This window comes from Pavona decussata, unplaced genomic scaffold (genome assembly GCF_977016875.1).
Source record: "Pavona decussata unplaced genomic scaffold, jaPavDecu1.1 SCAFFOLD_175, whole genome shotgun sequence".
NCBI lineage: Eukaryota > Metazoa > Cnidaria > Anthozoa > Scleractinia > Agariciidae > Pavona > Pavona decussata.
The window spans coordinates 924651-948262 of NW_028145586.1; the positions used below are offsets into that span (position 1 = coordinate 924651).

Below are 23612 nucleotides of genomic sequence, written 5' to 3' on the forward strand. Positions count from 1 at the left end.
GAACTCTTCTAGTAAAGGATGCACCCTTGGAACATCCTCCTCTTGTGCGTGGTAATAAAGGTTGTACAGATGTCGTCAATATCAACGTTAAGGTCATGATGCAAGTGCATGAGTGCAAGTCCCGTCAACCGCTCCTCAGACATCCTGTTTCAGAGATGTGACTTGATTCTTCGCAAGCCGCAGAATGAACGCTCAGTTTTGGCAGAACTAACAGGGAGTGTGCACCCAATTATAAGGAAAACTCGTATGTTCGGATATTTGTCCTCGTCACCATGTTTTGCACACTCGATAAGATTTCCCGGTAGTGGTAAATTTGGTGTGCACTATTTTCAAAAGTTTTGCCATTACTTTAACTCAAAAAGGGTGCGGACGGTGTTGGTAAGTCCTGTTGCCAAACCTGTAGCTTTTCTGCTAAATTACGAAGGCTGTCATGCTTCTCCAAGGCAGACGAACAAATGCAAGGCAAAGATTTCGGCTCCAGCCTTGCTGTGTTCACTAAATCTTGAACTCATTTCTTCCAGCAAATGATCTATGGTATGGCAACATTGACACGATAATGCGATTCCGGGTTTGTATTGTTCTTAAATGCGTGCCTGCCAGTCAATGATTCTTGGCGCTGAGACTCTCGCACCAATCTTGTCAGCCAGTCTAGAGGAGTCTTCAAACCATTCATGGCATTCCTCTTCTGTTTGACCGCACCCTGTCAACTGCTTTAATAGTGTCGTCAGTCATAGCTTAAGCTTGGAAGACATCCTGCATGGGCTTTCTATTCAAGCTTGGCTGCAATGGGTTTGAGTTTTTCTAGGCTATTCTTTATAATTAAAAAGGTGAAAATGAATCCGAAGGTCTTCAGATTCGCCAAAAGGCCTTGTGCCTTGATTGTAGTCTCCCTGTCAAATGTGAGCGATATGGAGGAATATAGTGCTTTGCGAGCAGACCACCAGAGGGTACACCCTCCCCCCCCAAAAAAGATCCATTTTTGAATATTCTTGAAATTTCGTTTAATGGCAAAATGATTTTAAAAAATCAAGCGACTGAATAGTGATATGACCTGCTGTTGATGCAAGAATTTAAGCGTCAAACAAGTCGTAAAACCCTCCCGTGGATCCTCCGACACTGGGACTGTGCGCACGGCGGGTTCTGGCTGCAATCTACCGGGTGCCAAATTATTAAATACTGCATGAAATCCCTGAAATCCCGTTGCTGTTCTCGTTTAATAGTGAACTTTGATTGTGATTTATTTAGGTTTTTCATCCAACCGATAGAGTTTGTGTCTTCAACTAGCTGCAATATATCTCGTAATGCTCAGTGCCAAAGTATTCAACCTCACTAAATTCCATTGTTATTTCCTTGCATGACATCGCTAAACCATTCCCCTATGTATTTTACAACCAAAATTAGAAACGTTACATGACGTCTTACATTGGGAATTACGAAAAATACGATACACATCACGTCAAGAACGTGCGACAAAGAATCGGGAAGAAGAGAGACCCTGGGAACGAGGTTGCAAGGAATCAATCTGTTGAAAGCAAATAGTTAGTAGAAAAGCCGTATGTGAACCTTATTAATTATTACCACTCTCTTCACAGGCCGAGCACCCTCTGTTTGTGTGGTGTAATGACTGTTTGCAACTTGAGACTTATATTCACGCGACACGATCGGTTGAAATTTTTACTGAGTAGAGGTATTTAAAGTCGCCTTTTAGTTTTACCTTTATGTTGAAATTAAGTTTTTTAAGGAAATGTTGATTTAGTCACGCGTGGTGTTTTCTTGCCATTCCGAGCTGTAGAAACCTTTCTCTGGCGCGTTTACTGTTGAGTGTTCAACAGTGTTGCCGGCCCGAAGGCCGGTACTAAAGAAAGGGAGACAAGGCAGGCAAGAACCCTGCCGGCGACTGCTATGGGTCATTACTTCAAACCGGAATTGTCGCAAAATTTGAAAAATTCTTGCAGATTTTTCAACGGCATCCGATTAACTACATATTTTGCCATGTCGTGGGCGAGTTTGGGTTTCATTCGTCAAATTTCCTCCGAGAAAAGCAGCGCTCAAGTCCTCCAGGTAGGTCTCAAACTATGATCTGTAGCAAAGTCAGGGACCAAAGGAATTCTAAGCATGCAGTCCATTTTAAATTTGGCTGACGGACTGCATGCTTAGAATTCCTTTGGTCCCTGACTTTGCTACAGATCATAGTTTGAAACCTACCTGGAGAACTAGAGCTCCGCTTTTCCCGGAGGAAATTTGACGAATGAAGCCCAAACTCGGCCACGACATTGCGAAATATGTAGTTAATCGGATGCCGTTGAAAAAACTGCAAGAATTGTTCAAATTTTGCGACAATTCCGGTTTGAAGTAACGACCCATAGCGGTAGCCAGCGGGTTCTTGCCTACCTTGTCTCCCTTTCTCTAGTACCGGCCTTCGGCCGGCAACACTGTTGAAAAGTAAACTCGCCAGAGAAAGGTTGCTACGGCTCGGAATAGCAAAAAAACACCACGCATGACTCAATCAACATTTCCTTGAAACTTTATTTCAATATAAAGGTAAAAAGTTTCAACCGATGGTGTCGCGTGAATATAAAGTCTCAAGTTGCCGTGAAAACAGTCATTACACCACACAAACAGAGGGTGGTCCGCCTGTGCTCTCTTGGTGATTTTCAGATTGCTTTCAAGTACCATCAGCAAGCTCGTGGTATCACCAAAGACTTTGAACGCAAAGGTTCGGAAGGAACGTCATACATGAACCGTGGTATTGCTTGCCATCGCCTCGGTGAATTCGAGAAGGCTATCGAGTTTTTTCAGCAAGCTCTCAGTATCATGAAAGAAGTTGGGAACAAACATTCAGAAGGAGGCGTATATATGAACCTCGGTAGTGCTTACCGCTCTCTTGGTGATTTTAAGACAGCTATCAAGTTCCATCAGCAAGCTCTTAGTATCATGAAAGAAGTTGGGAACAAAGATTCAGAAGGACTTGTATATATGAACCTCGGTAATGCTTACGACTCTCTTGGTGATTTCAAGACTGCTATCGAGTTCCATCAGCAAGCTCTTAGTATCATGAAAGAAGTTGGGAACAAAGATTCAGAAGGACGTGTATATACTAACCTCGGCAATGCTTACGACTCTCTTGGTGATTTCAAGACTGCTATCAAGTTCCATCAGCAAGCTCTTAGTATCATGAAAGAAGTTGGGGACAAAGATTCAGAAGGACGTGCATATATAAACCTCGGTGTTGCTTACCACTCTCTTGGTGATTTCAAGACAGCTATCGAGTTCCATCAGCAAGCTCTTAGTATCATGAAAGAAGTTGGGGACAAAGATTCAGAAGGACGTGCATATACGAACCTCGGTAGTGCTTACCGCTCTCTTGGTGATTTCAAGACAGCTATCAAGTTCCATCAGCAAGCTCTTAGTATCATGAAAAAAGTTGGGAACAAAGATTCAGAAGGACGTGTATATACGAGCCTCGGCAATGCTTACGACTCTCTTGGTGATTTCAAGACTGCTATCAAGTTCCATCAGCAAGCTCTTAGTATCATGAAAGAAGTTGGGAACAAAGATTTAGAAGGACGTGTATATACGAACCTCGGTATTGCTTACCGCTCTCTTGGTGATACCAAGACTGCTATCAAGTTCCATCAGCAAGCTCTTAGTATCATGAAAGAAGTTGGGAACAAAGATTCAGAAGGACTTGTATATATGAACCTCGGTAATGCTTACCACTCTCTTGGTGATTTCAAGACTGCTATCGAGTTCCATCAGCAAGCTCTTAGTATCATGAGAGAAGTTGGGAACAAAAATTCAGAAGGACTTGTATATGTGAACCTCGGTATTGCTTACCACTCTCTTGGTGATTTCAAGACTGCTATCGAGTTCCATCAGCAAGCTCTTAGTATCATGAAAGAAGTTGGGAACAAAAATTCAGAAGGAAGCGTACATATAAACCGCGGTGTTGCTTACCACTCTCTTGGTGATTTCAAGACAGCTATCAAGTTCCATCAGCAAGCTCTTAGTATAATGAAAGAAGTTGGAAACAAAGCTTCAGAAGGAAATACATACGATGCGCTTGGTAGTGTTTACTTGTCTGAAGGGGATTATGAGAAAGCTACCAAGTGTTTGCAGCGAGCTCTTAATATCGCCAAAGAAGTTGGGGACAAGCTCTCAGAGGGTCTTGTACATTTAAGGCTTGGTTCTGTTTATCTCTCTCTTGGTAACTATAAGGCAAGTTTGGAGTTCTATCAGCAAGGTCTTAGGATCGTTAAAGAAGTTGGTAGCAAAGATTCAGAAGGAAGCGCTTATGAGAAAATTGGAACTGTTTATTTCCGGCGTAGAGATTTCAAGACAGCTATTGAGTACCATCGGCAAGCTCTAAGTATCGCTAAAGAAACTGGAAACAAATTGCTCGAAGCAACGGCATATGAGTGTCTTGGTGATGATCACCTTCTCGACGATGATTGTACAGCTGAGGATTTTTATAAATGTAGTGTACGATTATTTGATGAACTCAGGGGTCTTCTTCAATGGAATGACAGATGGAAAATCGACTTCCGGAACCAATTTGAGGCTTGCTACATCAAGTTGTGGGTTGTTCAGTTACAACAGAACAAGACAATGGAGGCGCTTCTTACAGCTGAGCGTGGACGTGCACAGGCTCTGATGGATCTTATGGAATCACAGTACGGCGTAAAATCAGTTCATTCAGTGTCTGCTGAAAAGACGAGTATAATCTCTTCCATTCCAAGCCACCTTCCATTGCAAACAATATTTTTTGCTGAAGTCCCCAGTTTACTCAACTTCTGGGTGCTTCAAAAAGGAAATCTTTGTCAGTTCGAGCACAAGAAAATCAGTGATAGTTTGGAGTCTCTGACTCACGAAACATACAAACAGATTGGAGTCTTTAAAAAAGTCATGTGTGAGAATCGCTCTTTGGATGGGCCAGCAGACGAAGAATCTGAAGAGGTTCCCTATCGATATTGCGATGAAAAATCAAAGGCATCTGCTGAAGGCGAAGGCGATGCTTTAAAGGCGTTGTCCGACGTGGTCCTGGAACCGATTTCACATCTGCTTCGAAGCGATGAAGTTGTCATTGTTCCTGATGGTCCACTATATTTGGTTCCCTATGCTGCACTTCTGGACCAAAATTCTAGGTTCTTGTCTGAAACGCTAACAATTCGACTGGTTCCTACACTGACAAGTTTGAAGCTAATGGCAGAGTGCCCTGAGGGGTACCACAATACGTCTGGTGCACTGCTTGTTGGTGATCCATGGGTGGAAGGTATCCTTTACAGAGGAAGTAGAATCCTGCAGCTTCCGGCTGCCAAAGAGGAGGTGGAAATGATCGGTGCTATTCTGAACATCAAACCTCTGACTGGAAAAGAGGCAACAAAAGCTGAAGTGTTGAGCAGGCTAAACTCAGTGGCCTTGGTACACATTGCAGCCCATGGCCGTGCGGAAACTGGTGAAATTTTCTTGTCTCCTAATCCAACGATGGCCAAGAAAAAACTCAAACAGGAAGACTTCCTTTTGACTATGGCTGATGTGTTAAATGCCAAACTGCGAGCAAGATTGGTTGTCCTAAGCTGCTGCCATAGCGGCCGAGGGAAGATTAAGGCCGAGGGTGTGGTGGGTCTTGCGCGTGCTTTCTTGGGTGCCGGTTCTCGTTGTGTCCTTGCATCACTGTGGGCCATTAGTGACGAAGCTACTCTGCGGTTCATGGGATACTTTTATGAGCATTTAGCGGAAGGACAACGTGCCAGTAAGGCTCTCCAGCAGACCATGAAACAAATGCGGGAATCTGACAACTTCAGTGACATTAAATACTGGGCTCCGTTTGTTCTGATCGGTGATGACGTTACATTGAATTTTGGTCACTTGAGGTAAGTTGTTTGAGCTTAATTGTAAAAGTTACCGTTTAATATTTATTAATTTAAAGGATTTGAAAACCTCTCAGCCCTATCAGCCTAGGTCCCCAAATTCGAAGCGTAAAGCTGAGCGGCTTTCATTCGCGTAATGGGTACATCTTTAAGTTTCGTCTGCGAATTCTAAAGTTTGATAGCCTGGTGACTGGCCTTCATTAATGAATATTTGCTTTTATCAACCGAGTAAATAAGGTAATTTTGTCATGGTAAAAAGATTTGAGTGCTGACATTTCGAGCGAAGGGGTAACACTCGAAACGTCAGCACTCATATCTCACTTTATGGTGGCCAAATTAAGTCTTCAGCTCTGTTAATAAAACCAAATATTTGTCCCCACTCCCGAGTGACTATCCCTTTACCAGGGCAGTGGTATGCCCAGGCCATGAGCGGAACTCGAAAGCCACTGCGTCACATTGTCCTTGCAAGTGGTGGCCACAAGTGACGTTTTCAACTACATCTCCATAAACTCGTTGTGGGAGCTGTTGGCTGAGGATTGCAAAATCATCTTCGGCAATGCGTATGGAGAAGTAGATCCGCATAACAGGGCCACTTGTGGCACGTGTGTGTGTCGTGACAAGGGAAAAGCAGCTATCCGTGGCTGCCACCTTGGTATTATTCAGTGCTGTGAGCATTCGTAAGATTTTGACAATACCCCGAAATCGAATTCGAAGCCGGTGTGGTGTCCTTGCTGCTGTCTAAAGGTTGCCTTCATTATAGGTTTTTTGTTGTTGTTGTTGGTTTGAACGGATGGTCATAAATGTGTTATTTTCTTTCTTGTTTCAGTAATGTTTCAGATCAGTGTGACAGAACTTTCGACGATGGTAAGTTGCAGTAATGTGAACTTTTCTTCCGTTATGTGTCATACAAGGGAATAAAACAGTGTTAATTACTGCAGTCCGAATCACCATCATAAAAGGATTCAGTCAAACCTGTAGGACCAACCCTTGTAAACAGCAACTTGTCAACAATTGAAAACATCACTCCCCCCCCCCCCCCCCCCACACACACACACACACACACACACACACTCACACACGCAAAGTTGAATCCTCACATAGCGACACTTTGGGTGCTGATGATTTGAAAATGTGTCTAGTTTTTACCTCTGATAAGCGACCACTTAATACATGGTCTGATCTCAGCATGGGGAAAAATATAAGAACGTTTAGTTGTTTAAATTTTTTTTGTTCACAAGAATATGTTTGTTGTCCACTGTGCAACTCAGATTTGGGGTAACTCGTAAGTATGCACTAAAGTGTGGGGGTCAGCTTTATGCAAACGGGGCCCTGAACCGAACACCTTCCGAAAACAAACTCCTATGTATATTTTTTTGGGAGTATTCAACTGAATTTAGATTTTCACTAAGGTTATATCCCCCGGGAGTAGGTGGGGGGGGGGGGGGGGGGAAGGGTGTGCACTGAGTGGAGTTTTTAATAGCTTTAGATGGAGATGTGCCACTGGGATTTTGAAACCTTTATCCTATACCAAACCATGTTCAAGATCAAACACATAAAATCCCCCCCATCCTAGACTTAATTTTTATTCCCGCGACCTTTTTTCAAACCAAACTTTTCTCATTGACATCCTATTCTACAACAAAACTCTCCTACTTCTTTACCCTTTCCCAGACCTAACTGCTTCAACAATATACCATTGGCAGCAGCATATACCTATATAGCATAAAAGTTATGGAAGTAGCCCTCTCCCCCGTGGGCTATACCACAAGTTGCAGAGGTACTTGGCAATTTGGGTTTGTTGAATACTGTGATTACACATGTCAATATTTAATCATACGATGTCTGTTAAGTTCCAGAACAGCCAGGCAAAACACCCTGATAATCCAAAGGATGCTGCAGGAAATATTCCTAGCGTTGGATGATAATGTAGATGAAAGATGACAAAGATCCGCAGTTATTGCATTGCAAAACGTAATATATTTTGTTACCCGGGCAACAAGCCTAGTTATAGAGTTGTTGTGTAATACATTTATGACCATGTTCAGTGTTTTCAGAGATAATAAGTTACAGACGGCAAGGCTGTTCCTTACAGCAGAAAAAAAGGACGAAAACAAAGAATTTCGATGTATAAACGGAAAAATATTTGTACAAAAATTGCCCGAAATTTCGGTTTGAAAAACAAACCATGTAAATGTCTGCTAATGACCTTTGTATGCTTTCTACTTAATGACTATGAATCAAAAGAAAAATGCAAAAAAAAAAAAAAAAGATTAAAATCTCATAAGTAAAACTAACATATGCCAATATTTCTGGAGCTATTTTTTCATAAATCCAGGTATACATAAATATGAATATATGAAACATAAATTTCAACTGCGGGTGAAAGATTGAATAGGAGCAAGACCCTTGCAGTTACTTACGCAACTTAGCAGCTTTCTGTGAGGGTTTTCATATTCATTTATTCATCCTCCACGGGTATATTACAAACTCACAATAATATGTGATCAGCTCCCAGTTGGCCTGATAGCTCAGTTTGTAGTTCCCTACACCGGTATCGCAGAGTTTATGGGTTCGAATCTCTTTCATGTCTAAATTTTTTTTAGACCTTCTTTTCGCAACTTTCTAAGTTGCGTAAATAACTTCAAGGGCTTTTTTTCTATTTAATAATTTTGTAAAATAGTCAAACACAGGATAAAATTCCGATTATCTAAAGGAAACATTTGGGCAATCCAAATAGGAAATGACGTTACCGTAAAGCAATCAGATTGCGCCCCAAATAGGCAAAATCCTGCTGCTCCAACAGTTAATGTACATACGCAGTAGTTGAGCAATAATTGTAAGTTTAACTCGATCGGTGAAAGTTATGTAAGTGTACTTGTATTTGCCTTATTTTCAAAGGTATGGTTGCTTTTGTACTGTTGTTTAATACTTGCACTAATCGAGGCCTGAGTTGAAAATTCGATGAAAATGTGTTGCTATAGAGCAGTTTTGATTCTTCGTTAATGTGGCTTTAGTAACTTGACTTTAGGCCTCTTATGCTGTGAAAACCACAGACCAAAGCAAAGGGTGGTGGAGAAAAAAATTCATAATTTCATGCTAGCTAAAGACTTTCTTAGCCTTGCAAAAGACGCCGCTTGTCAGTTTTTAGTTTGAAAAAAGACCGTTCGCCAGCCTTTGCCTTTGACAATGTAAAGTATTGTAACATCATGAAATATTCAAAGTAAACAAGTTCAGTTAACAAACGTGTTTGTCAGTGGCTATATATTCCACAGTGAAGAAGAAAAAGATGAGCAAGTTAAAGCAAAACCTAACAGTACAATAACCGGCCAGTAGCACGAAATTTTGCGAGAGTGTCATTTTGTGAATTCGGGTGATGATTGGTGGATTGTGAAACAAAATTTTAGTGAATTTAGACTATAGTGAAACCTGTGATGAGAGGAAGCCTTCGGAATCCTTGCTAGTGTTAATATACTTGATCAGAATTGTACATTATAGTTAATTATAAACCTCTTTATATGTCCTCGTTTATTATGCCCACATCTTCGAGGATGGGTACATTTTAGTTCAAAACTCAACACCAGCTGTAACAGTCTATAGCAAAATACGGTACACAGACAGTCGTAATTCACACGTTTGGGCTTTGCAGACTACTTTTCTCGGAAGGGGAGTTGCCATCAACAAACACCCTCTCATCTAACGTTTTGGTATGAAATGGCCTGATGCTGGAGGCTCAGAGCCAATACAAGCCTTACGGATGTTCCTCACATTGCCCAAACTTAGTCGTTAGTTGGTGGTGTCGTTAATTTTTCACATATCATGATGAGCTTAGGTGAAGAAAAAAATGTGTGCTAATGAGCTTACGGTCAGTTGAAATCACTAATGGCTTATCATTAACTGCAACAAGAGAAACCGTTTTGCACCTTTGCGTGTTATAATTCATGGTCGGAATGGTCTTTTTTCACACGTGCGGAGTTCCAGCAGTCACACAGAGAGAAACAAAATCCCAGACATCGTGGTTTGTGCAGATCGAACGCGCGAGGAATGCTTTCGTTTTATCCACGCGAACGGTAACAAGTAACGACGGTTCTTACGCTTTTTGTAAGACATGGTTATTTTGCTTGAATAGTAACTCCAGGGCACAGACTTAATATAATATGAACCACTAAAAATAGGCAACTGGGCGATTTTGCATTTTAAAAGAACATCGAATCAAACAACAAACGCAAACAATTCCTGCCAAAAGCAGTAGAATCGCGGAACAGAGTTTGGGACATTTATTTACTGCACAAAATGTAGCAATATTTATTGTAGCACAAGCCGCGCTAGACACTGTTTTTGTGAACGTTCTAATTACATTAAACAAAATTCGGAGTCTTTTTTCCACAAAAGAAAAAAGAAAGAAAAGTGATACAATTGTACATTGATGATACAAAGCAAGTGATCGCCTCCGCGCGTTGCACTCGGACGTCCCTAAAGTGGAAGAAAAAAGGAATAGTTGATAAACTGGAGTGCGAGGTTGGTATTCCTCTCACAAAGAGTTATAAAGAATTGGGACTACAAAGCAGTGTTACTGTATATTACATTTGTACTCGACAGAGGAGCTATGCGCAACGCAGAAGCAAAATATTACAAAGCAGAATATCACAGTAAGCTAGATCAATATCCTGCCCGACAGATAACAACAGCTCACTGAAAAGAAAACTGACTACCCAAGTAGAGCAGAATTGGTATTAATTAGTGGAAGCAGAGCATTCTGCTCGATAAGCTAAAGTAGAACCTAAGTTAGTGTTCATAGCGCGAGGTTAGCCGGTTAATGTTCTGCTCGACAGATAACAACAGCTTAATAAAGAACTGACCACCGAAGTAAAGCAGTTTGCTCGACAGATAACAACAGTTCTGGGAAGAACTGACTACCCAAGTAAAGCAGTCTGCTCGACAGATAACAACAGTTCAGTAAAAACTGACTACCCAAGTAAAGCAGAACAGGATTAATATCGCGCGGTGATGGTTGAATTAATGTGGCGCGCGGTAGATGAAAACAGTGCAGTAAATAAATGACTAAGAGCCAAGCTATGCAATACAATAAGTTCAAAAAACAGAATCTTAAAATTGATATAGCCTATTTACAAATTTCACTACTCACCAATGCCTTGCCTCCCTTTTATATGATCGTGAATCCATGACAAATACGCGCGAGTTTCCCAACCTCGATCAGTTTCCCGCCATAATAACAAAGATTCAACAAGACTTCGACTCTCGGCAATGGTCTGAAGAGGTACATCCTTCCAAAATATCGTTATAATTCCTAAACGCATACGTTGCTTTTCGAGATTTCAATCCTATGATACTTGCGTTAAATGCTGAGAGGAAATTTGTTAGCCAAATTCAAAGACAGAGAAAGTTGCGACAATTCACAAGTACATTATTTTATCGAAGCTGGCGTCGATTTATCTGAGCATCGCATTCCCAGGTGAAGAAAATAAAAACGAATGACCCAAGAACTATTTTCCTCGGCTTTATGGTAGATACAACTTACCAAGTCGAATATGCATGTATAAAGATCAATCCTCGAGCAGAGGAAGTGGTCTGCTGTTATTCAATAAATTAAATTGCTGCCCGCCGAAATTATCGATAAATACAAAAAATTCCATTCCTTTGTGACAGTCTGGGCTGGGAAATGTTACGAAAACGAAGGCAAACCAATGGCAAAATCGGCAGTTGACCGTGGAAAATATATCATACAATACCACTCCGGAAAACACTGCGCGTCGCAAGCCACGAGTTTGTCTCGAAAGCGCAAGATGAAACTGCGTGACTGCAATAAACTGTGGCTGTTTCATGTTACATTTCCAGGCATACGATGACCCATCGCGTACAATATTAAGAGGACCCCTGGGTGGAATTTTTTTCCAGCTCAAAGCTGCTCATGTGGGAGACTAGACCAAAATCTGCTAAATGAAGAAACGTATTCACATAAAGAACAATAAACGTAGGGTGAGTTAATTAGCTGGGAGTTGCTCCACGACGAAAAGCCCTAAAGTGATTTGCTACTTCTTCTCTCTACTTGTGCGTACTGGCTCTTGCTTCTACCAAAATTTGTTTATACACACTATGTTGCCCATTCCTGAAGATATCATAAAAGAGGTAAATCAGTTAAATTTCAAATTCCTATGGAAAGATAAGCATGAAGTAAATAGTTACGAACAAAGCGACCTATAAGAAATGACAGAAACATAGCGAACCTAACAATTACGCGCGGGCTCTGGAGACGAGTTTGGCTCGTCCTGGGCACTGGGCTCTAAAGTGATCTGCTAGTACTCAGGCCCACCACAGCCCATATCATGAAAACAAAATGGAGGGAAGTTCAAAACGTTGCAAGGCGATTGACTTCTTGGGCGAAGGACAGGTAAATGCAATAATATCTGAGGTTCATTGATTGATCCAATAGTTTTATATTCTAAAAGAGATAATTTTTGGGCAGTTTGCGACGATGTATAAAGCCGAAGATCAGGAAACTCATTCAATTGTAGCAGTGAAGAAGGTAAAATTATTATACAACATGCATGGAAGTACTTCCATCTATAGCTGGCAGCTAATCAATTTTTTTCACTATTTGGCATGTCTTTTTTTTGTTTTTGTTTAAATTATATGAAAGGGCTTTTGTTTGGTCATGTGATATCTCATCTTGCTGATCAGCTGCAGAATTTCAATGAGTTTGATTATCTATACCCCCGGGGGTCTATAAAACAAATTGTTTTACATATACTACATCCAAGCCAGCGCTGGTAGAAATATTCTACCAGCTGGCTTGGATGCAGTATACTTGTACACTGGCTTATTGTTGATGGAAGCTGGTGATTTGCCTGGATTCTGTATGTCCTAAGCTATGTAAATTTTATTGTAATGTTTCTTTAATTTACAGATCAAACTTGGGCAAAAGGAGTAAAGCGAAAGATGGTCAGTAATAATAATAATAATAATAATAACAACAACAACAACAACAACAACAACAATAATAATAATAATAACAATAACAATAACAATAACAACAACAACAATAATAATAATAATAACAATAACAATTAAAATACAAAAACAATATAAATAGATGTTTCTCTGGATTGTGCTTATCGGTTAACAGTTAGTTTATTATTATTTTTACCAGTCATCACTATAACATATGTTAGATTGTAAGACATCTAAATTAATCATTTATGTATTTTTGAACTGAAACTTTTTTCATGATTGCTGTTTGTCATGTGTCCATTGGTCTGTGAACAAAAACTTGTAAATTATCTGTGTAGAGAATACTTTGGGGTTTTGTTGCGGTCATCAACGATCCTTTGTGAGACATGACAAAAATGACTATTTGATATTCAAAGGACAGGGATACAGTATGATGTTTGAACCCACTGCTACTTTTTTGCAGTTACTGTATTTTCTCCGGCATGCACTTAAAATTGAGCAGTATACGTAATGACCCGGTGTTTTTTCGAGGCTGGCGTTTAATCGGGGTCTGGCGTTTATTAATGAAATGTGATTTTCAGTCATTTTTCCAGGTTGATTTATTATTACCGATCCTCGGAAACCTAGTGGCAGTTTGGAGGGATCCTTGTGATTCGAACGACAGTGCGCACTACTACACAAGAAAGAAAGTTCGTCAATAATACAACACAAACACGGATACATTGCTATATTTTATTTCGCTGTGCAGCAACTATCCCAGTTATGTTAAGCCAGTATTTTCCCTTTAAACGTTTATTAAAATACCAAAACAGCATACCATACTTAGTATGTCGTAACAGTGCCATTCAACAGGTTATTATTTACTTGTTAACCAGTCCTTATGACCTCGACTCCTAATAAACGCTGGGACCCCGATCAAACGCCATGCCCCGGTAAATCGCACCCGGCCTTTATTTAAAAAATCGGCAGTTTTGACCCGTCGTTTATACGAAGCCGGCATTAAATCGGGGTCCAGCGTTTAAACGAGAAAATAGTCGGTAACCAGGCTTATATGGTGGTCTTATTTGTAGGAATTAACAGAACTGCGTTTCGTGAAATCAAGCTTCTACAGGAACTCAGACATCTTAACATAATTGGGGTAGGTAATAGAAAGGTTATTGAGAGGTGGGACCCACCATGGACATTGTCAGAAGTGTAAAATACATTCTATAAACAAAAAAAAAAATGATGGAAAACAATTCACATTGATGGTTGCATAACCATTTTAGCTGAGTCATTAAAAGGTAGGCATATTGTCGTGAGTATAATATCTTTTTTTTTATTTATTGTGTGAATTAAAGAAACAGTAACTAAATACTGGTAGTAGCCTTTGTAGTAGGTGTCAAAAGTGGGGGAGGGGAGGATGCAAATGCAAGATTGGAAAAGTGGGCATCCTACCCTCCCCTCCCCTGTTTTCCTTCACTTGCACTTAGTGCTTGTGTCCTACACTCTTCACTCATGAATTCATCCTCTTCCCTATTAGGTGCCCGAAACTTGCATATATTTATAATTTATGGTCTAAATCTGTTTTGGTTTGAAAGTTTAAAACCAGAACTATTGATTTTTATTGCTGTGTATCCAGATTATGGTTATGACTCTGAGACAGAAAAATAAAAACTAAACTGGTTAATATTTTCACAAGATAGGTGAAAGTACATAACTACTTTCAGTGATAGTTTGTGCATTAACTGTTACTAACAATCCTGTGGGTACTAAACTAATGAAGCAATTTTAAGCATTACTGTTTCTTTTCTTCTTAGCTTCTTGATTTGTTTGGTCACAGATCCAACGTTTGTCTTGTGTTTAGATCTTGAGGTAACTTTAGTTTAGGTGACTTGAATTTGCAATATATTTTAATACATGGTACAGTGCAGGCCAGAATTACGCGAACTACGCAGACGCGTTTTATACGCAGCAAAAACGCGTATGCGCGTATTTTTAGACGCGTCTAAATGTGCGCGTTTTTGCCATTGTTATTCATCGCCGTAAGTTCTTTTTGTGTGGTATTGTCAAACAAAACAAAAGACTTCAACGGGTTGACAACAAACACAAAATTAGCATTTTATGAAATCAGCGAGCGACAGCTTTCATATTTCGAATCTTATCCGCTTCGTAAACACTGGCGGCTTTAAAAACCACCCCCAGCCGATATTGAATACATCGTATGTTATAGAAAATGTAAATCTAAGCTAATTAGTCGAATACTACTTACAAGTTCGAAACCAAAGCGCTCTGTGCGCGAACTCGTAAATGATAGGTGAGTGTTTCGAGTTATGCCTTCAGTTATTTCAAATATTACACGCACATTGTGACTCGAAAGAGAGCGTTACGAGGTTTCTTCGAAGGGGTGAAAATGGCACAAGTTGGCTTTAATTGGAAAGGCACTGTGGCTCCTGTGTTGATTGAATAAAGAAGCATCCAGTTTTCGTTACAAGAACCTCCGTACATCGTGTTGTTGTCGAATGAAACTTGATACATGTGCAGGAATTTGGTTGCCTAGCACGTGACTGAAATCTTCCCGATGTTATCAGCGTGGCAGTTTCTTACCACATCGAAACGACGGCTTCTGTCAGCGTTTTACAACATTAGAAGAAGCTTTCAATCTTGCAAAAGTTGCTATTAGGGCTTTATCCAAGTGAACGTAAATATAGGAATGCATCAAGCGTTGCGGTACTCAGTAGACTCTCAGTGTTTTACGTTTAGGTTTGTTCCGGGGAATCGATCTTATCGCTCACACTAAACCCGAATTAAATTTTGCAAAATTGAAGTTTCCTATTTTACTTTAAGCCTTTAACCAACGGAATTGCCTTGGATCTTTAAAGTCAACTGAACGATTACATTTTGCGGCCGGAGATAGTAAATGCTTGAGATAGAATGAGGGAAAGTTCACGGTAAGTCAGCAAATCTGAACCGAAGCGCGCGAGAGGAGCGAAGTCTGTTGAAAATCATTTGGTGGATTGACTGATTTTATTCCGGGTCGTAATTTATTTGTTTACTCTATGTGATTTACCCACAAATACTGTATTATTCTCGAACTACCTGAATCATCATTGCGGCAAGGAATAAATAAGAATAGCCTTTAGAAATATTAACAAACGAGTTAAATCCTTTCACGGTCTACGTACGCGGCAGAGCTCGTTTCGCAAAGTACAGATCTTTAAATTTAGAAACACTGCATTCCCGGCGTTTTATTCCTCTTTTAGCATGTCATACACAGAAGTCTGACTGTTGTAGTCTTGATATCCGTAATTCTACAGATTTTATTCATCATTTCGTCTCGTTTCGCAAAATACAGTAAGCCTCGGGGCAAGTTTTTTTTTTTAACAATTTAATGCACTTGTCATCGGCTTCCCCGAGGGGGGGGACCCCGGGCTGATATGGGGACTTTGCTAATTGTGTATTTCAAAGTTCTTGTATTTCCCCACCTGTGCGGGATTTGTTTCTTGCAAAGTCCCCAGTATTTGGCGAACCCAACTGGATTTGAAGATGCACTTCAGAACTTTATTTGGGTTCTTTAAACAGTCAGCAAACATTCGGACTTTGCATTCTGATGAAAACTGAACTTTAATTATTTTTTCTCGAATACTCCATAAGTTGCTATAAATCACTCCTCTTACTGTACATGCGCAGTATGGTGAAAATTTCAACTTTTCAATCAGTACCGATGAAGAACAAGGGAAAACACACTATCATGATGGTTCATTGCTGCTTCTAAACACAACGTCCTTAAGTTTCCTGAGTACTCTGAACAGTTGCTGTGATGCTTCAGAAATTAACATTCTTGTGAATATTTTAAAAAAATTAGCTTTTTCTATCCTTAACAATTTGTACGCTGTTCTAAATTTGTCCCGAAAAGGATTAATGACAAATATATATGGTTCGGCAAACATTAATAAAAACCTTATGAAATATCATCACGTTCATTTTCTGCTTCTAAGCACAATGCGAAATTGAAAATGTCTACTTTTTCGTACTTTTAAAAACAATGGATTTTAAAACATACCTTCTTGTTCTCCTCCGCCATCTCGCCATCGATCGAGCGAACAAAAATCGTCCCCAATCTCCTCTCAGTTGAACATAAGCGAAGTCCCCATATTTTCCCCGAGAGTAGGGCATTCAAAAATCTAAGTCCCCGCATTTCCCCCACCACAAGGGAAGAAATTTGTTGCAAAGTCCCCATAAAGTCCCCGTATTCCCCCACATCAGCCCGGGGTCCCCCCCCTCGGGGAAGCCGATGACAAGTGCATTAAGTTCTTCCATGCGCTCAACAACATGGAGTTGTTCTTGTGCTGTGCCGGTTCTACAAGAAAGTCGACAAGTGTAGTCATACTTTGTCAAACCCCTCTGAAAGGCTTTTCCCAGGCAATTCAAAAGAACAATGAAAGATCAACAATACGAAAACAATGAGCTAGCTCATACATACTAATGCGTCTGACTAGACGCGCATCTGCAGATTTTTAGACGCGTATACGCGTCCGCAGCAGACGCGTTTTACGCGTATGTTTTGGTTCGCTTAATTCTGGCCTGCACTGTACATTTCATTGGGTGTGATGTCCTATCAATAACTGCTGAGTGTTTCTGTCTCAGGTTATGATAAAAGATACAAGTCTTGTATTAAGTCCTGCAAACATAAAAAGCTATGTCATCATGACATTACAAGGTCTGGATTCTTCACAGGGTAAGCTAAACCCTTGTTCCAAACTTCTAGTAAATCCATGACTGCATGTGCACATCAATAATATTCTTGCAATGCCGAGGAGGGAAGAGCAGTACTCCATATAGTTGGGTATATGGAAAGGCTCTGCCCGAAAAGGGGGCCTATTGGCATACCAGTCCAAAATTTAAAATTTTTATTACTTAAGGGTGCCAAAAATAGAATGTCAACTGGAATTCGAAGGCTAGCGGCAATTAAATCAAGTAAATTAGAAAGGGCAGAGATTGTAATGCAAAGATTAGCCTTGCTTCTGGAACCATTTGAGAACTTGGCTTATATTTCAGGTACAAAAAAGGGGTACAGTTTTGTTTTATGTATATATAGTAATTATGAAACAGATAGCATTTCTGTCAGTAAAAGTTGGAATGTTTAAAGGACCCTAGTCAGCCTCCGCCATTTTCGATGCCATCGAAATTATTGATTTTTCATGGTGAAGCGAAATCTTATTGCTTTACTGTAAGTTGTGTTCCTGAAAGTATATTTCATTATCTTTAGTAGTTTCACAGTGATTTTGTTCATTTCGACATGCTTCCAATTAAATATAATAGCCAAACTCTCGCATATAAACAAAAACAAAGGTGTGGCTGACTAGGGCCCTTTAAGGGTAAGGATATCAAGTTGAATCTCAGGGCGGAGCCCGGGACTGTGAACACAACAGGTGACAATCTGTAGTTTCTGCACTACTTTTTTGTTTTTGTTTATGTCATTGTCTGTTGGTTTTCTGATAAATATTTCAGTTGTTATTCATGCTGCTAGGATTTAAAACCAAACAACTTGCTGATTGATGATAAAGGTGTGCTGAAGATTGGAGATTGTGGACTTGCCAGATCTTTTGGAAGTCCAACTAAGGTTTATACACATCAAGTGGTGACAAGGTGAGAAGGTTCTTTTTGTGGTGTATGTGAAAACTTGAATTAGTGAAGAGTTGTTAGCATCATAGTTAATTGAGGGACTGGTTATGAAACCTTGCTATGACAACAATGGTACTACAAATGTCGGAAGGGCCACGACTGTACACAATTTTTTGTTTTAACGTTCACATCACCTTTGAATATCTTAACAGAAAGGGCCCTATTGGTCAGTTGCTCCAACACACTTCAAAATCTATTGTGGCTCAAGGCCAAAATGCTAACAAAAATGTACAATGTATAACAAAGAGGTTTGTCATTGCCTTTTATCAACTATGATAGTATGAATTCTTCATGTTGAAGTTCAGGTCAATTGCCCTTTTTGCTGAGTGTAACCCCAAATTAATTTTTAGTAAAGTTTTAATGCTGCAAAGTTACCATTTGCTTGCAATCCAGATGTTAGGACTCATTCTTAAAAACTTTCTGTTTGTTAATGTATAGGTGGTATTGCCCTCCAGAACTGTTATTTAGAGCTTGGATATATGGTACAGGTGTTGATATGTGGGCTGTTGGATGTATCCTTCGGGTACGTAATATTCATCACATTAATACTTTACATGTACTTCTATCTTGATCAGTATGTGACTTTTCTGTATCCTTGACAATTCACTGCCTTCAGTGTTAGCTAACTTAAGATATCTACATTGTTGTCTCATTTGTCTCATTTTTAGTAAGGTTCCATTCCATTCTTACCTGGCAGCTCTGATTTAGATTAACTAAGCAAAATATTTGAAACTCTTGGTACGCCATCTGAGGAATCATGGCCGGTGAGTGATTACTTCAAAATATAGAAATAGCTGCTCAAAAACCCAATCTACTCTGCCCACAGCTCATTCCAACATACTTACACTTGCATTTTTAGTGATTGAAGAATTATGCTTTAATCCTCTTGCTTAATTGTTCAGTTGTTTGTTGTTGTGGCCAGTCTACAGAAATTTTAGTAAGTAGAGACGACGGCAATGGCAACGAAAACATTGCTTGAAAATTTAAGTTCGCGTTTATACTTGTACGACTTTGTGATTATTCCAATTCGTTACACTTGTACAATGTGGCCGAACTATCCAGTAACAGAAGAGGAGGGAACGGCGTTCAAGATGACACAGAGAATAAAAAGTTACCGTCGTGTGCTCACGTTCTACACAAAACCTTAAATTTGGTCATTTCACGTCGTTGTTTGGCCGAGGACGGCGAAGAAAGTATGAAAATTTATAACGCACGTTGTTTTATTGTTTTGTGACGTTCTCGTTGCCGTAGCCGTCAGGTAGCTTCTTAAACTTCCTATGTTTTAGAGAACGAGCGATACTCTGAATTCAAAATTTTCGCGTTTTTGACAATCAAAACAATACCTGGTGAGCTAGAAGCTCCTTGGTAAAGTAATTGCAATAATTGTGGAGCTCATCGGCTTTCGTTTGTTCAATTTTCAGTACGGCGCAAAATTACTAAAGCTTTAAAAAAACTGCGCCAAGACACAGGGTGACATGTTTAGAAAGGTAAGCTAAATAAGGATATTTATAACATTTGGCCGAAAAATGTAATTATGTGCATTTTGAGTTGCCAAAGTGTATTTTACAAATGAGGCTCTTAACTTTTATCTTGACCTTGATATATTAGCCCATATCTCGGCTTAGGAATTACTAGCTGACAAATCTGCGCAGTTTTCATTGAGTTTCTTTTTGTGTGCGTATGTCAGACAAAAGCTCCAACTTGCAAACTACAAGTGTAAACGTTTTATTAAATTGACCGCAGGAACGGAGCGGGGGTCCAAATTTTGTTGGGGTGAAACATACAGATCCGCCTCTTGTTGATTACAAGGTTACAATATAACTATGGCATGTTCCCCGAAACGGCCGGCTTATTTCTTTTTTCCTAAGTTCCAAGTACTGTGTTAGTTTTTGTGTTTAGCCTGAATAGGTTGGAATTTTTGTAGAGGCAAAGATTTGATGAACTAGGTCTAACAAAAGTAGTGAAGGACATGTTATGGACGTTATTTGTTCCAAAAACCGACAAATCGCTGGTGTAATTTTAATGAATAAGCAATAATAAGTTAGAATCCACTCAGTTTGTGAGATGTTGGAAGATTTGTGTCCTTTTTCCTTGAGGAAAAAATTAAGAGAACACCACCATTTGAAGTGGGTATAAAAAGTAATCAGCAGTCTGTGTATACTGGTGATAGCACCGCACGTATGCACGACACCGTAATTTGATTTACCACCAGGGGCGCTTATTTATTTTTGGTACCTTAAGGGAGGGCATGCATGCGCGTGTTTGGCCCAGATTGTTGGTTAGGTCACAAGTGTAAACGATTTGTTAAATTGGCCCCTGATTTTGCCAATGAGGCATAGGAACATTCGGGAGATACATATATTTAGGCTGTTGCTTTCTTTCTTTATCGTACGTTGCTTTTAGCCATAACAAATGTTAAAGGGCCGGTTTTCCTAAAACGAGCCGAATCGTGATTGCAAAACATCGTACTCTATTGTCAACTCGTTACTCCAGTCAAGGTCCGTAGCAATATTTTAAAACATATTTTCGGTTTGTCTCATGTTCAGAAACTCCAATTTGCCAAAGCCGAGGCACAAAAGGAAATCACCACACTGAAGGGCAAGGTTGCCGAACTTGAAAGAAAGCTCTCAGCACAACAGATGCCGGCTGCAAAGAGAAAGAGGTTTTAACGTTTTACTGCGATGGGACTCAGTGTTATAACATTCAATAATTATTTATAATTGAAAGAATCGAATGCGTGATTTTCATTTTCTGTTATGAAAAGGAACGTCTTAGCATTAGAACAGCTCTTTTAGCTTCTTTATATACCTCTTACTAACCGAGCTGGAGGTCCCTACTGTAAGTTACGGACCGAGTTTTATCCCGTTGATTTATGGATATCGTAAAAGCGAGGAAAAAGAAAAAAATAAAGGAAAAAACGAGGATTCGTAACTTACAGTACAGACCAAGAAAACGGGGTTAGTAAGAGATTTATTCTCTATTTATATCTCTGAGGTTAATCGGGTTTGCAGGAAAGGAAAATAGTTGAAGTTTAGCGGGCCGTACAGTGAAATTCGGCCCGTAAAATTGACCAATCACACCGCACTCAAAAAGGCAACACTAGCCTCGCTTTTATTCAAAGGCCAGGTCACTAGGAACATGACTACTAAATGCGCTTTCAAGTCAGTCACGTCTACAATGCGTCAACGCTTAAAATTTAAAGCTTTTTGAAAGGTTTAACATGAGTCACACTATTTGTTCCCTTACGGGAGATACCCGAGGAAGCGAAGTTCACAGTCGAGTTTTGTATCAAGTAGTGGACGCTAAAGTGGGTTTAAAGACGTCAGCGCGCAAATATAGAACCAAGGCCTGATATAAAGACCCCGCCTGATCGGCCTGGGAACTAAGCTAGTTATGGCGTTGATGGACTGATTTTTCCCGGTTTTCTGCGAATTGAATTACATTCCCCGAGATTGAAATGCTACGATTGTTAACTAATTATTCGTCCGTGTCTTCTATCAGGGACATCATCTGCGCTGCCGCCACAGCGATTAAGTTACACAGTTAAAATTGTCGCGGTGGATTTTAAGACGCTTTCAGAGGGATCGTTCTATGGAAGAGCTATAACTTCCATTAGCTTTGTATATTACGATCGAGATTAAGGGATATCCCAATTTAAGATCCTGAAAAATTGTTTATTGCAAATTATAAAAGTAGTCGCAAAACTTGACGGAAAATGAATTTTAAACCTGAGTGCAACAAGGCTTGCCTTAGAGATTGGCTTCTAACAGCAAGGTAAGCCCTCCTTCGGAAATTTTTACGGGTATTTGTCTGAAAGAGGGTCCTAGATATTTCTGCTTCTCGTTGAACATATTAAGAATTAACGAAAAAATTAGTTGAGTTAAAGTGATATTAAATTTAAAGATACGAAAGTTTTATAAGTTGCTTCCTCTTTGTAAAGGTATCAGTTCAACTGTGAAATCTTTTGTCAATAAGAACATGGGTTTCCTGTGGTAACATTGGTGCGCTACGAGCACAAATGTTGTGCGCATGCGTTAATTTGCATTCATTTGCAATGTTGCACCCAAGAAATAAACCCTACACAATACACTGGAATCTATTTTCTGTAACAATTTTCAAGAAAAGAGATGCTCGTCTTTTTTAAGTGTTCAAAAGCATAGTTCTATATGAGCACTCTTCATTCCTTTACGAAAAATCCATCGAAGACAGTCGGCATTGGAAACAGCCGCGTAAAATTGATTTATCCAATACCGTGCTCTAAAGCTTTAGTTATTCAGACTCTCAGCTGGACAACCCACTTTAAAGTATAAATCCAGTTAGTTTCTGGGATACATCTTTCTAATCAATTCATCGCCATTGTTTGTTCATGTTGAAAGTGAAACTTCGTCGGTTCCCCCGCACGCGGTAGCGAGCTATGGACTTCGCTTATTTGTCGTCACTGCCATAGAAGGTGACGCGTCGGTTTCCCCGCACGCGGTGGAATTTTCCTTAAATCGTTATCTGCATTGTATTCCTAACGGGAGCAGTAGAGGTTGCCGTCCCTCGACCAGTGTCTCGGTTGAGGAGTTCACCTGCATTGCACATGCGTTCTTCATTTCAACGGAATTTTCTGTGCGTCAACTTGCACAGACAATCTATTAAATGATAGCTCCCTTTAGACGAGAAGGATCCCTGAAGGAATACGTAAACAGTTCCCTGCCCATCATCTTTAAGTTATCTAAGAGAAGGACCTTGGGACGAATAGAATGAAGGGGAAAAATAGGTACATACAAGGTACGTGTGTTCACAGCTCGACATTTTTTATTCTTTCACGTCAGTTTAAAAACATGAGTGCTGGCAAAGAAGACAGTTACACGTGCATAATATTTATTAAGTTGTTTCCAATTTGGACTGAATGGAAAACTGTAAGATAATTCAGTCAATTTTTCAATTATAGAAAACAATGCATTTATAGCACCAACGGAAGAGCAGCTTCTGTTAGCTGTCATTTGACACAGTTCGAAAGCTAAACGTTTGTTTTAAGTACGTCACCAACAGAGAAAATAGAAAAACAATATGGGGAAATCCCGAGTTTAAGGTCTCTCTACTCTAGCTTTCTGTTTCATCGTAGTC

General features: G+C 39.9%; 1 protein-coding gene and 1 pseudogene across 3 annotated transcripts in view; both read left to right on the plus strand.

Moving 5' to 3' along the window:
• Positions 1–9356, plus strand: part of LOC146463517 (uncharacterized) — a 71984-nt gene extending 62628 nt beyond the window's left edge. For both annotated transcript variants that reach the window (XM_085084289.1, XM_085084290.1), the window contains 3 exons: positions 2659–5873; positions 6697–6734; positions 7721–9356. In XM_085084289.1, the coding sequence (XP_084940415.1) occupies positions 2659–5873; positions 6697–6734; positions 7721–7749 (3282 nt within the window). In that variant the 3' untranslated portion in view covers positions 7750–9356. The remainder of the gene's footprint in view (positions 1–2658; positions 5874–6696; positions 6735–7720) is intronic.
• A 2855-nt stretch (positions 9357–12211) lies between these two features.
• On the plus strand, positions 12212–23226 carry LOC146463526 (cyclin-dependent kinase 7-like; annotated as a pseudogene). Its single transcript, XR_014856901.1, has 10 exons — positions 12212–12276; positions 12793–12827; positions 13907–13974; positions 14636–14699; positions 15073–15089; positions 17463–17553; positions 18346–18464; positions 18939–19023; positions 19922–19987; positions 21047–23226. The product of XR_014856901.1 is annotated as a cyclin-dependent kinase 7-like (transcript).
• The last annotated feature ends 386 nt before the right edge of the window (positions 23227–23612 follow it).